This window comes from Oncorhynchus mykiss, chromosome 11, assembly GCF_057628025.1.
Source record: "Oncorhynchus mykiss isolate SJ-2025 chromosome 11, ASM5762802v1, whole genome shotgun sequence".
Classification (NCBI taxonomy): domain Eukaryota; kingdom Metazoa; phylum Chordata; class Actinopteri; order Salmoniformes; family Salmonidae; genus Oncorhynchus; species Oncorhynchus mykiss.
Genome location: NC_143032.1, coordinates 57335949 through 57348049, shown reverse-complemented (window position 1 = coordinate 57348049; position 12101 = coordinate 57335949). Strand labels below are relative to the sequence as shown.

Below are 12101 nucleotides of genomic sequence, written 5' to 3'. Positions count from 1 at the left end.
TAAGTTACATGTGGAATAAAAGTACATTCATCATTACATTTGGGGACTATTGACCCAGAAACGAGCAGGTGGTATTGTATGTTGATCAAATGTATTTGATTAGGCATGTCACTTTGGGAGTTATCTTATCTCTCTTAGTGGTCCTTTTGGGTACTTCAGATTATCACAGGTGTCTGTAACTATCTCGGGCTCTCTGTGTGGCCTTATCACATGTAAAATGTCTGAAATAATTAAATAAGATGATTTTTAAAAATAAAAAACAGAATGGCTAAGTTGTAAAACATAATAAATATAAACCACCCATTTAGTGTGTACCATTGATGTTTGTGAGGGTTTCAGCATGAAATATCCTTTATATTATTTTTGGCACTCTTATTTAACTATGTCAATATGCATTTATTGTAAATATGTTGGCATAAAACTAGTGGCAGTTGTGAAAAAGTCATTAGTTGGAAGAGTTGCAGAGTTCATTGAAAATAATGCCAATGTGGATTTAGATGCATTTTTCATTAACAAGGCTATTTTCTGTTGAACCATATGGGTTATCTACTATAAACCTGTGGATAATATTGACTCAGATACATACAAAAATTATACTATATATGAATACACCATTTTTTAAAAAGTTATTCAGGTATAAATTACCAAATTTACAATAGATTGCCATAGATTTTCTGTAAATTACAAAAAGGACTGAAGATTACCAGTAGTTTTGCAACCCTACTCTTGAGACAATATGTAATAATGATGCACACAAATAGATAACCCAAAAATGTGTTTTCTTATAATTATTGTCATATTTAGAAATGTAAATTCCAGTGCCTAAAGAATAACACACAAGTTACTCCTCCCAATACACACTTAGAAATAACACTTGTTTTGGGAAATACACAAATATAACTTTGATCATTCTGCATGCCTTGCATCCTCTTAACTGCCAAATCACATGCTCGCAGAAATAGCCTTGAGTGGAAAATGGGTCATGTAAGAATTTTTTTGCAACATAAATGGGAACACGTAGGCTACACTAGGGAGGTAATTGAAACTTTGTGTGTATTTGGCTTTACATGGGATAATAAATACACAACAGCAGCTTACTGTAATACTTTGCTGAAAAAGATTAGAGCAGAAAATATCTGAATCTCTGAAATAAGAATCCCAGACAATTTATTTTCAGATAAATATTTTTTTACAAAAGAAACCCAGTGCTCTAAATTGCTGAGTGAAATTGTTACAGGGATGTGAAAGGAAGGAAGAAAGAATGACTTGACATTCTATCTCCTCATCACAGTGAAATGTTGTTGAATTACAACAACAATTTTCAGACATGACAGGCAGGCCAGTTATCTCTCGGATTCATTGTTAAAGATTTTGAAAATATTTTGTGGGAGGAACATCATACTATACTGTTTCTACTCTCTAGTCTTCTGTCTATTCTGTCTGAATACTGTTGTTCATATTCACTCTTACAATATGTCTTGATATTGTTCCTTTAAGGCATGTTTTCATATCAGAGGAAAAATATTGTAAAGATTTTACATTTGCTCTATTCTTAGCACCAACTCATACACTGGTAGCATGACTAATTGCAATGTTTTAATTTCTAATTGTCCGGGTATAAATCTTCCATTTGCTCTGGGCTCCAATCCCAGAATGAGATGTGATTACATGAGCTGAATTAGACTTTTTAAAACCCTGGTTTCCAAAAGAAACAAAATGAACTAAAATGTGTTGGTTATTTGTCTCCAATATGTATATTGTGTAAATAAGTATTATGATGTTCAAAATATGGTTGAATACTACAAGTGTACAATTTGGATTTGGACATTATATTGTGATGGAACTCCATTCCTCTCCGTCCCTCACCAATTCATGGTAATTCCTCCAATGTGTCATCTATCCTGGGTCATCAGTTCCCCTGTATATGGTTTTGATCCCCTGCATGCATCAACCAATGGTTGTGTGCCATGTCATCGACTGTGCCGTCGGGCACCAGATTGCTATAACATATTATGTGGTTAGCTGATAAGTGAAATACCCATCCAGGCGTTGTAAGATCTGGAATGCGTCAGCAACGTCTAAGCAGAGGAACACAACCTATATTTTCTGCATTCAAGTTTTGGCCTCCCGAGTGGCGCAGTGGTCTAAGGCACTGCATCACAATGCTTGAGGCATCATTACAGACCCGGATTCGATCCCAGGCTGTCGCAGCCGCCCGCGACCAGGAGACCTATGAGGCTGCACACAATTGGCCCAGCGTCATCTGGGTTAGGGGAGGGTTTGGCCGGCCGGGATGTCCTTGTCCCATCGCACTCTAGCGACTTCTTGTGGCGGGCCGGGCGCATGCATGCTGACTTCGGTCGCCAGCTGTACAGTGTTTCCTCCGACACATTAGTGCGGCTGGTTTCCGGGTTAAGCAAGCAGTTTGTCAAGAAGCAGTGCGGCTTGGCAGGGTCGTGTTTTGGAGGACGCATGGCTCTCAAGCTTTGCCTCTTCCGAGTCCGTAAGGGAGTTACAGCAATGGGCCAAGACTGTAACTACCAATGGGATATCACGAAAAAGGGGTAAAAAGTAAGTACAGTACATCACAATCTTGTGCACAACGGCACAGTCAATAATGTGGCATGCAACCATTGGTTGATGCATACAAAGTCTAAGTAGAGGAACAGGACCAATGTTATCCTTCGATTGGGCTGTGTTGCCTAATGGCTGAATTGGCTTGATTGGTGTCACATGTTTTTGTTGTTGTTGGGTTGATCAACTTTTCATTTCGTTTGGTCATTTTTCTTTTTCAGAGGGGGGGTTACAGGTACAGAAACAATCAAATATATGCATACAAAGATAACCCCTGACCTATTTTTTATAAAACATTTGGTGGCATCCCATAGACTCCGGGGGTTATCAACAGCATTGTAATTGGTCATTATGCATGTCTAAAATGGCATAGATATCTGTCCCAATAACCAGATGGAATTTAGTTCATTCTAACAATATTCTCTTCAGACAATCAAAAAACCTGGAATCATATGAATTTGGACCATACACATTATTGAAGGGATTAAGTGGATACACTTAAGGGAAGTGATTCGGCCTTCTTGGTCTTAGCCTTTACCCAACATCATTATGATTACGCCTTTAGTTTTGTTTGGGGTTGATGAAACAGCGCCCAGTTTGTACAAATGGTTCTCTGTTTTATGTGAGTTATTTTGGAGCAGGTGTGTTTCTTGGAGCATTGCTATATCAATATGGTTTCTTGCTGGGATATTAAGACAGCTGGAACTTTTAATAGGATCATTTAGGCCTTTCAATTCCAGAAGAGAATAGCTACCATTGCCATTGTTTTTTTTTTTTAAAAGGTAGTATTAATAATGTAATTGTTATCTTTAGTGTTAATAAGCCCATGGATGTGAAATAAAAGCAAGAGCCACAGGGATACCCACCCATTGGTCGTTCCCCACCCAGAGCTGACTTGTGTGTGTAAATGATGTACAGTGGCTTCAGAACGTATCCACACCCCTTGACTTAATCCACATTTTGTGGTGTTACAGCCTGAACTCTAAATAGATTAAATGTTTAAGTTTTTCTCACTGGCATACACACAATACCCAATAATGCTGAAAAGGAATTATGTTTTTCAAAATGTTTACAAATTAATAAAAAATTAAAAGCTGAAATGTCTTGAGTCAATAAGTGTTCAACCCCTTTGTATGGCAAGCCTAATTAAGTTCAGGAGTAAAAATGTCCTGAACAAGTCACGAAGTAAGTTGCATGGACTCAATGATAATGTTAAACATGATACTTCCTGTTTGAGTTTTTGCTTGTAAGCAGGAATCAGAAGGATAGAGTTATGGTCAGATTTGTCAAATTGAGGGCGAGGGGGAGCTTTGTATATGTCTCTGTGTGTGGAGTAAAGTTGATCTAGAGTTTAATCATCTCTAGTTGCACTGGTGACATGCTGGTAAAAAAAATAGGTAAAACAGATTTTAGTTTTCCTGCATTATAGTCACCAGCCACTAGGGGAGTCAACTCTGGGTAAGCATTTTCTTGTTTGCTTATGGCCCTATACAGCTCGTTGAGTGCGGGCTTAGTGCCAGCATTGGTTTGTGGTGGTAAATAGACAGCTATGAAAAATATAGATGAAAACTCTCTAGGTAAATAGTATGATCTACAGTTTATCATGAGGACAGTTTTGCTAGCACAGACTGGAATATGTTTCGGGGTTACTCCGATGGCATTGAGGAGTACACCACATCAGTCACTGGCTTCATTAATAAGTGCATCGATGATGTCGTCCCCATTGTGACCATACGTACATACTCCAAGCAGAAGCCATGGATTACAAGCAACATTCGCGCTGAGCTAAAGGGTAGAGCTGCAGCTTTCAAGGAGCGGGACTCTAACCTGGACGCTTATAAGAAATTCCGCTATGCCCTCAGACGAACCATCAAACAGGCAAAGCGTCAATACAGGACTAAGATTGAATCGTACTACACCGGCTCCGATGCTCGTCGGAGGTGGCAGGTCTTGCAAACTATTACGGACTACAAAGGGAAGCACAGCCACGAGCTGCTCAGTGATACGAGCCTACCAGACGAACTAAATAACTTCTCTGCTCGCTTCAAGGCAAGCAGCACTGAAGCATGCACAAGAGCATCATTCCGATGTGAGTAAGACCTTTAAACAAGTTAACATTCACAAGGCCTCAGGGCCAGATGGATTACCAGGACGTGTACTCCGTGCATGTGTTAACCAACTGGCAAGTGTCTTCACTGACATTTTCAACCTGTCCCTGAGTCTGTAATACCAACATGTTTCAAGCAGACCACAATTGTCCCTGTGTCCAACAACACCAAGGTAACCTGCCTAAATGACTACCGACCCGTAGCACTCACGTCTGTAGCCATGAAGTGCTTTGAAAGGCTGGTCATGGCTCACGTCAACACCATTATCCCAGAAACCCTAGACCCACTCCAATTTGCATACCGCCCTAACAGATCCACAGATGACGCAATCTCTATTGCACTCCCTCTGCAACTGGATCCTGGACTTCCTGACAGGCAGCACCCAGGTGGTAAGGGTAGGTAACAACACATCTGCCACACTGATCCTCAACAAGGGGGCCCCTCAGGGGTGCATGCTCAGTCCCCTCATGTACTCCCTGTTCACCTATGACTGCATGGCCAAGCACGACTCCAACACCATCATTAAGTTTGCCATTGACACAACAGTGGTAGGCCTGATCACCAACAACGATGAGACAGCCTATAGGGAGGAGGTCAGAGACCTTGCAGTGTGGGGCCAGGATAGCAACCTCTCCCTCAATGTGATCAAGACAAAGGAGATGTTTGCGGACTACAGGAAAAGGAGGACTGAGCACACTGACATTCTCATTGAAGGGGCTGTAGTGGAGCAGGTTGAGAGCTTCAAGTTTCTTGGTGTCCACATCACCAACAAACTATCATGGTCCAAACACACCAAGACAGTCGTGAAGAGGGCACAAAAATGACTATTCCCCCTCATGAGACTGAAAAGATTTGGCATGGGTCCTCAGATCCTCAAAAAAGTTATACAGCTGCTCCATATAGAGCATCCAGACTGGTCGCATCACTGCCTGGTATGGCAACTGCTCTGCCTCTGACCGCAAGGCACTACAAAGGATAGTGCGTATGGCCCAGTACATCACTGTGACCAAGCTTCTTGCCATCCAGGACCTCTATACCAGGTGGTGTCAGAGGAAATCCTAAAAAATCTCCAAATACTCCAGCCACCCTAGCCATAGACTGTTCTCTCTACTACCGCACGGCAAGCGGTAGCAGGGAGATCCAAAAGGCTTCTTAACAGCTTCTACCCCTAAGCCATAAGACTCCTGAACAGCTGATCAAATGGCTACACAGACTATTTGCATTGTCCCCCCCACCCCCATTTTTACACTGCTGCTACTCTCTGTTTTTTATTCATGCATAGTCACTTTACCTCTACCTACATGTTCATACTACCTCAATTACCTCGACTAACCCCTACCCCCGCACACTGACTCTTATTTGTTTTTACACTTTTTTTCATCTTCTTAAAATGGCATTGTTGCTTAAGGGCTTGTAAGTAAGCATTTCGCTGTAGGTCTACACCTATTGTAATCGTTGATAGGATAGTCTCGAATGGCACTCATCCAGTTTATTCTCCAATGATTGCCCGTTCACCAGAATGGAGGGTAGAGGCTGTTAATCCACTCTCCGATGTAGTCTCGACAGTTATCCCTCACGCTGGCCTCTATAGCGCCATCTCCTTCTTTCTTCGAGTGTCAGGGATTTGGGCCTGGTCCGGTATAATCAATATGTCTTTCACCTCTGACTCATTGAAGTAGAAGTCCTCCTCCAAATTGAGGTAGCTGTTCTGATGTCCAGAAGCTCTTTTGAGTTATGTACAAATAAAGTTATGATCAGTGCAAAAAAATTTAAAATGATTGCACAACTGGTAAAAATGGCACCTTTTCCCTCCAGCGGCATTTTACTAAACTAATTTTCCCATGGGGTTGGAGAGATAAAATTGCAGTTTAATTCAATCAAATTTATTTTATATAGCCCTTCGTACATCAGCTGATATCTCAAAGTGCTGTACAGAAACCCAGCCTAAAACCCCAAACAGCAAGCAATGCAGGTGAAGAAGCACGGTGGCTAGGAAAAACTCCCTAGAAAGGCCAAAACCTAGGAAGAAACCTAGAGAGGAACCAGGCTATGTGGGGTGGCCAGTCCTCTTCTGGCTGTGCCGGGTGGAGATTATAACAAAACATGGTCAAGATGTTCAAATGTTCATAAATGACCAGCATGGTCGAATAATAATAAGGCAGAATAGTTGAAACTGGAGCAGCAGCACAGTCAGGTGGACTGGGGACAGCAAGGAGTCATCATGTCAGGTATTCCTGGGGCATGGTCCTAGGGCTCAGGTCCTCCGAGAGAGAGAAAGAAAGAGAGAATTAGAGAGAGCATATGTGGGATGGCCAGTCCTCTTCTGGCTGTGCCGGGTGGAGATTATAACAGAACATGGCCAAGATGTTCAAATGTTCATAAATGATCAGCATGGTCGAATAATAATAAGGCAGAACAGTTGAAACTGGAGCAGCAGCACAGCCAGGTGGACTGGGGACAGCAAGGAGTCATCATGTCAGGTAGTCCTGGGGCATGGTCCTAGGGCTCAGGTCCTCCGAGAGAGAGAAAGAGAGAAGGAGAGAATTAGAGAACGCACACTTAGATTCACACAGGACACCGAATAGGACAGGAGAAGTACTCCAGATATAACAAACTGACCCTAGCCCCCCGACACATAAACTACTGCAGCATAAATACTGGAGGCTGAGACAGGAGGGGTCAGGAGACACTGTGGCCCACTCCGAGGATTCAATTCTAAAGATTTTTCCCATTGGGTGTAGTTGAAATTCTACACATTTTGCCATAATTTATGTAATGTTAAAATTATATCTGCGTGAGAGTGGCTAACAAAATCAAAGAGGGTCCCCTTGTGGTTGGGGCCTTGGGTTCAGATGTGCCAGTTTAGAAATAGGCCTACCTCTCATTGGTCAGTGCTCGTTGGCACTGCGCGCAGTTTGACTTGGCTACAGATATTTCCTGGGGTTGTTCGGAATACAAAATGACTTGTACATCAATGATTGTCAACATAATGACATGCTTAGTTTTACACTGAAGGAGAGGAGGACGCAGTTGTCTCAAAATATGAGAGGTATTTTCGGAAGGTAAAAATAAAGGAATTTGAGCAACAAAGGAAATCGTGAACTGGCAATTCGTAACGTTTCAATCATTTTCTGACGATGCATGCTACATTTGGATTGGTTTGGTGTCCCCAACGCACTCTGCCGATGTTAAACATTTGAAACCCGGACGGATGCGCAAGCCTGTCGGTGAATCGTTAAGCCTACATCCCTAAGAAGTAGCGTATAGTTAATTGTGCAAAAACATACAAAAATGTTCAATTAATTTCGTTTGTGTAGGCCTATCCATCCATTCGATGGCAACACTACTGAGGCACGCGATATGACCGGGAGAGGGCATCCTGAATATCATTGTCTTGCAGTCTGAGCGCACGAGCATTTGCCAGCACTCGAATAGTCATTTTCTCTCATCAGGACCAGTTGCGACTAGACTAGAGAGCGAGAAAGGCGAAACACGGCAAAAACCAGTAATCCGCTTGGTTGAATCTCACGCATACACTGGCGCTTGCTGACTGGAATACACGCTTACACTGGGAATATCCGCGTATTGTGTTGCTTGTTCTAGATTCAAACCGCAGATAAAATATATAAACTTATTTTTAAAGTGTATTTTTTCATGTTAGACTATATGCGGTCAATGGGTTTTTCCGTCGTCATCTGTTGAATAGACTACAGTGCTTTTTCTTTGCTTATATACTTTGAGTCGTGGTATGCAACTGAAATAAGGAGATATACGGCTACTCCATACTTACAAGACTTTGAAGCAAAGCAGTAGCTCTGCAGTGCAGTCCGTTTGGCCAAGGAGCAAAGTAGCTGCATTGGCTTCGTTGAGTGGGCTAGTTCAGCTGTGTTGGTTAGGCTATTTGTCCAACCAAGTGAGGACTGCGCGCGACATGCGGGCTTTGGAATCAAGCATCAGAGGGCTCTAACCTATGAAAAGGAGCCGACACCACGAAAACATGATGGGTATGTTGAACATCATACAAATGTGTTCCATTTGCCCAACTACATTGCTCTCATGGAAGGCAAGGCAACTGCTCAAAGACAAACGAATCACGACATTGATTACATTAGGCTATTGTGACAACCCATGTGTTATGTATTTCCTATGCTATTGGAATATAATTGAAAGTCCTATAATTCCAGAACAAAATACAGGAAAATTCCTAGAGGCATAATATGCCATGCAGACCCTCATGAAGGGAACACTATTATCAATCTGCCGTATGCTAATGCGAATGTGCCGCCGTTGTAGGCTAGGATAGTGGCCTTTATGAAATTAGCCTACCAGGCAGACAGGATTTCTGCATCTGAAACGTCTTGCTATTAAGTTATAGCTTTGATAACTTTAAGGGTTTTCTCGAGTTTGTAACCGCAATTTCATTTTCTTAGGAGGGCAAGCTATGGTAAGTAGTCATAATACAGCTTTGATATAAATAAATAGTCTTCACTTTGATCAACAGGTTTCCTATGTTTTTGGTCTCATCAGTGTTCAATCTGCCTTCATGGGATGCCGTGTTGACACTGTTCTCATTAGCAAAATGCAATGCATTACATAGAGACCGAAATTAATAAATAAGTCAAAGGAATCAGGGGCTGATTTGAATTGCTTTGATTCTGTTTAATTACTAACCAGAAACGTTGCCTAGCCTCTTCTTTGGTCTTCTTCTGTCTCAGTTTGTTATTTGCATTTATACACAACTGAGCTGTCCTATTGTCCCATGATATAGTATTACATAAAACGTCCAATTACTTAAATGAAAGTATTATGGTATGTGAAACTGAAGGTCACCACTTTTACAACAGGTTTTATGTCCCAATAAATTTGTGGCTTGAGGCTTGGCTAATAGATTCTTTGAAATTACAGATCCCCATCAATTATCTTTGAATTTACAGATATTCCTGCTTGGCCATTGTCTTAATCATAATAGTTTATTGAAAATAATTATAGAGCATGATTCCTTTATAGTTGCTATCCCTCTTGAACTACTCACCTTTCATTTTACCTCACATTACTCTCAATATCACCCACAGGAATTCAATGTTGATGGATGTAATTTCTAATTCATGTAAAAAAGCACACTCGCAGCTGATCTCTTGCAGCATGCAGCTCTTGCATTTAGGTTAGATGTTTTTACCATACAATACCACAATCACTCTCCACTATTTCCCTAAACAACCCATAGGTATGGTACTTTAATTCAGATTAGTGTTTCTCAACCTCTGACCGTGGACAGGCACCTCAGTTTGTGTCAAAACATCTGGGATGACACTGATTTATCTTATGTGCTAGTTTGAATGTAAGTGATTCTCCAAGCAGGAAGGACCACAGCTTGCTGGTCCCCTAAAAAAGTTGAGAAGGCTGGTTTAAGCAAATATTGCTGAACATGTATTGTAGATAATATTTCCCCTCCCACTTAATTCACAGTGTCAAAATGTTTATTCTCAGCATGCTCTCATTTTGAATTACATTATGCTTACTGACATAAATGTATGCACTTTTTGAGTGTCCCTATCTCCACCCCCCACCCACCCCCCACCCCCATTTCTGCAGGATCCCTGATGCGAGATAGATGGCTCATGATCCCATTGTTGATGCAGGGCTGGCTGCTAGCGTCTCCAATCAGTGTTCGTGAGCGCCCCTGTCCTCAAAGCTGTAGATGTGATGGGAAAATAGTATACTGTGAATCCAATGCCTTTCGGGACGTGCCAAACAATGTGTCTGTGGGATGCCAGGGCCTCTCTTTGCGCTACAACAGCTTAGTGAATCTCAGCGCTAGTCAGTTCTCAGGCCTCAGTCAGCTTGTTTGGCTTTATCTCGACCACAACTACATTAACTCAGTGGACAGCCAAGCCTTTCATGGGGTACGGAGGCTGAAAGAGTTGATCCTCAGCTCTAACAAGATCACACAGCTACAAAACAACACTTTCCATACTGTCCCTAACTTACGCAATCTTGACCTCTCTTACAACAAGCTGCAAGCCCTCCAGCCCAGTCAATTTCTGGGCTTGCGGAAGTTACTTAGTCTCCACTTGCGGTCCAATTCTCTGAAAACTGTCCCAATGCGGGTTTTTCAGGATTTGCGGAATTTGGAGTTTCTCGATCTTGGCTATAATCGATTGCGAAGCCTCACTCGAAATGCCTTTGCTGGGCTTCTTAAGCTGATCGAACTTCATTTGGAACACAACCAGTTCTCCAAGATCAACTTCTCTCACTTTCCCCGCCTCACCAACCTGCGGGCACTCTATTTGCAATGGAACCGAATTAAGTCAATAAGTCAGGGTCTAACCTGGACATGGACGTCCTTGCAAAAGCTGGACCTTTCTGGAAACGAACTGCAAATAGTGGATTCCAGTACGTATCAATGTCTCCCCAACCTACAGACCCTGAACTTGGACTCCAACAAGCTTAGCAACATGTCCCAGGAGACAGTGGATGCCTGGATCTCCCTGACCACCATCAGCCTAGCTGGTAATGTGTGGTACTGTAGCCCCAGCATCTGCCCCTTAGTGGCCTGGCTGAGAAACTTCAAGGGGAACAAGGAGACCACTATGATTTGTGCTGGGCCTAAGGAGGCCCAGGGAGAAAAAGTGATCGATGCAGTAGAAACATTTAGTATCTGTAAGGTCACTCCCACCACCCCTTTTGTCTCAACCACAGCCTCCCTCAACACCCCATCTCAGTCTGAGCTCCTGCCCCTTCCCACTTTGTCCAGGGTTGATGAGGAGTTGACCCGCAGTGGTACGGCCATCCCCTCCCCTTCTGGGGCTTCCCCTACCACCCCAGAGCAGGATTTTGAGTTTGTATCCTTCCATAAGATTATTGCTGGCTGTGTGGCACTTTTCCTGTCGGTGACTATAATTCTCCTGGTTATTTATGTGTCCTGGAAGCGCTATCCCAGCAGCATTAAGCAACTCCAGGAGCGCTCCATGGTCAAAATGCAGCAGAAAAAGGTGCAGGAAACAGAACGCACCCTCAGCTTGCCTCTGCAAGAGTATTATGTGGACTACAAACCTGCAAACTCTGAAACTATGGAGGTGCTCGTTAATGGGACTGGACCCTACACATACACAATCTCAGGATCCAGAGAATGTGAGGTATGATGCGTCACCCTCCTAAAATCCATTTCCACTGCGAGGCACGAGAGGTAAATTTCTCAGTGATTTTGGGGATAAAAAAATGTTTGATTTTTTTAATCCTCTTTCTGTGTCTGTTTGTTGGATAGGAAATATGAGTCAGTGCACGGTGATTTGAGTCTGCATGCCAGGGGGGTTCAGATAAACCCAGGCCATTTAAAGTACAGTTTACCTCTCTGTTAAAAAAATAAGCATCATGAATTGATTGAGAGTTAGAGAGTGAAGCTCAAGTTCAAGTTTTCTT

General features: G+C 42.5%; 1 protein-coding gene across 1 annotated transcript; it reads left to right on the top strand.

Moving 5' to 3' along the window:
• The first annotated feature begins 7762 nt into the window (after positions 1-7762).
• LOC110535985 (leucine-rich repeat transmembrane neuronal protein 4) lies at positions 7763-11865 on the top strand. Its single transcript, XM_090189146.1, has one exon. It carries the CDS (start codon positions 10214-10216, stop codon positions 11822-11824), a length of 1611 nt encoding a protein of 536 aa, XP_090045272.1. The 5' UTR covers positions 7763-10213; the 3' UTR covers positions 11825-11865.
• Positions 11866-12101: the final 236 nt, after the last annotated feature.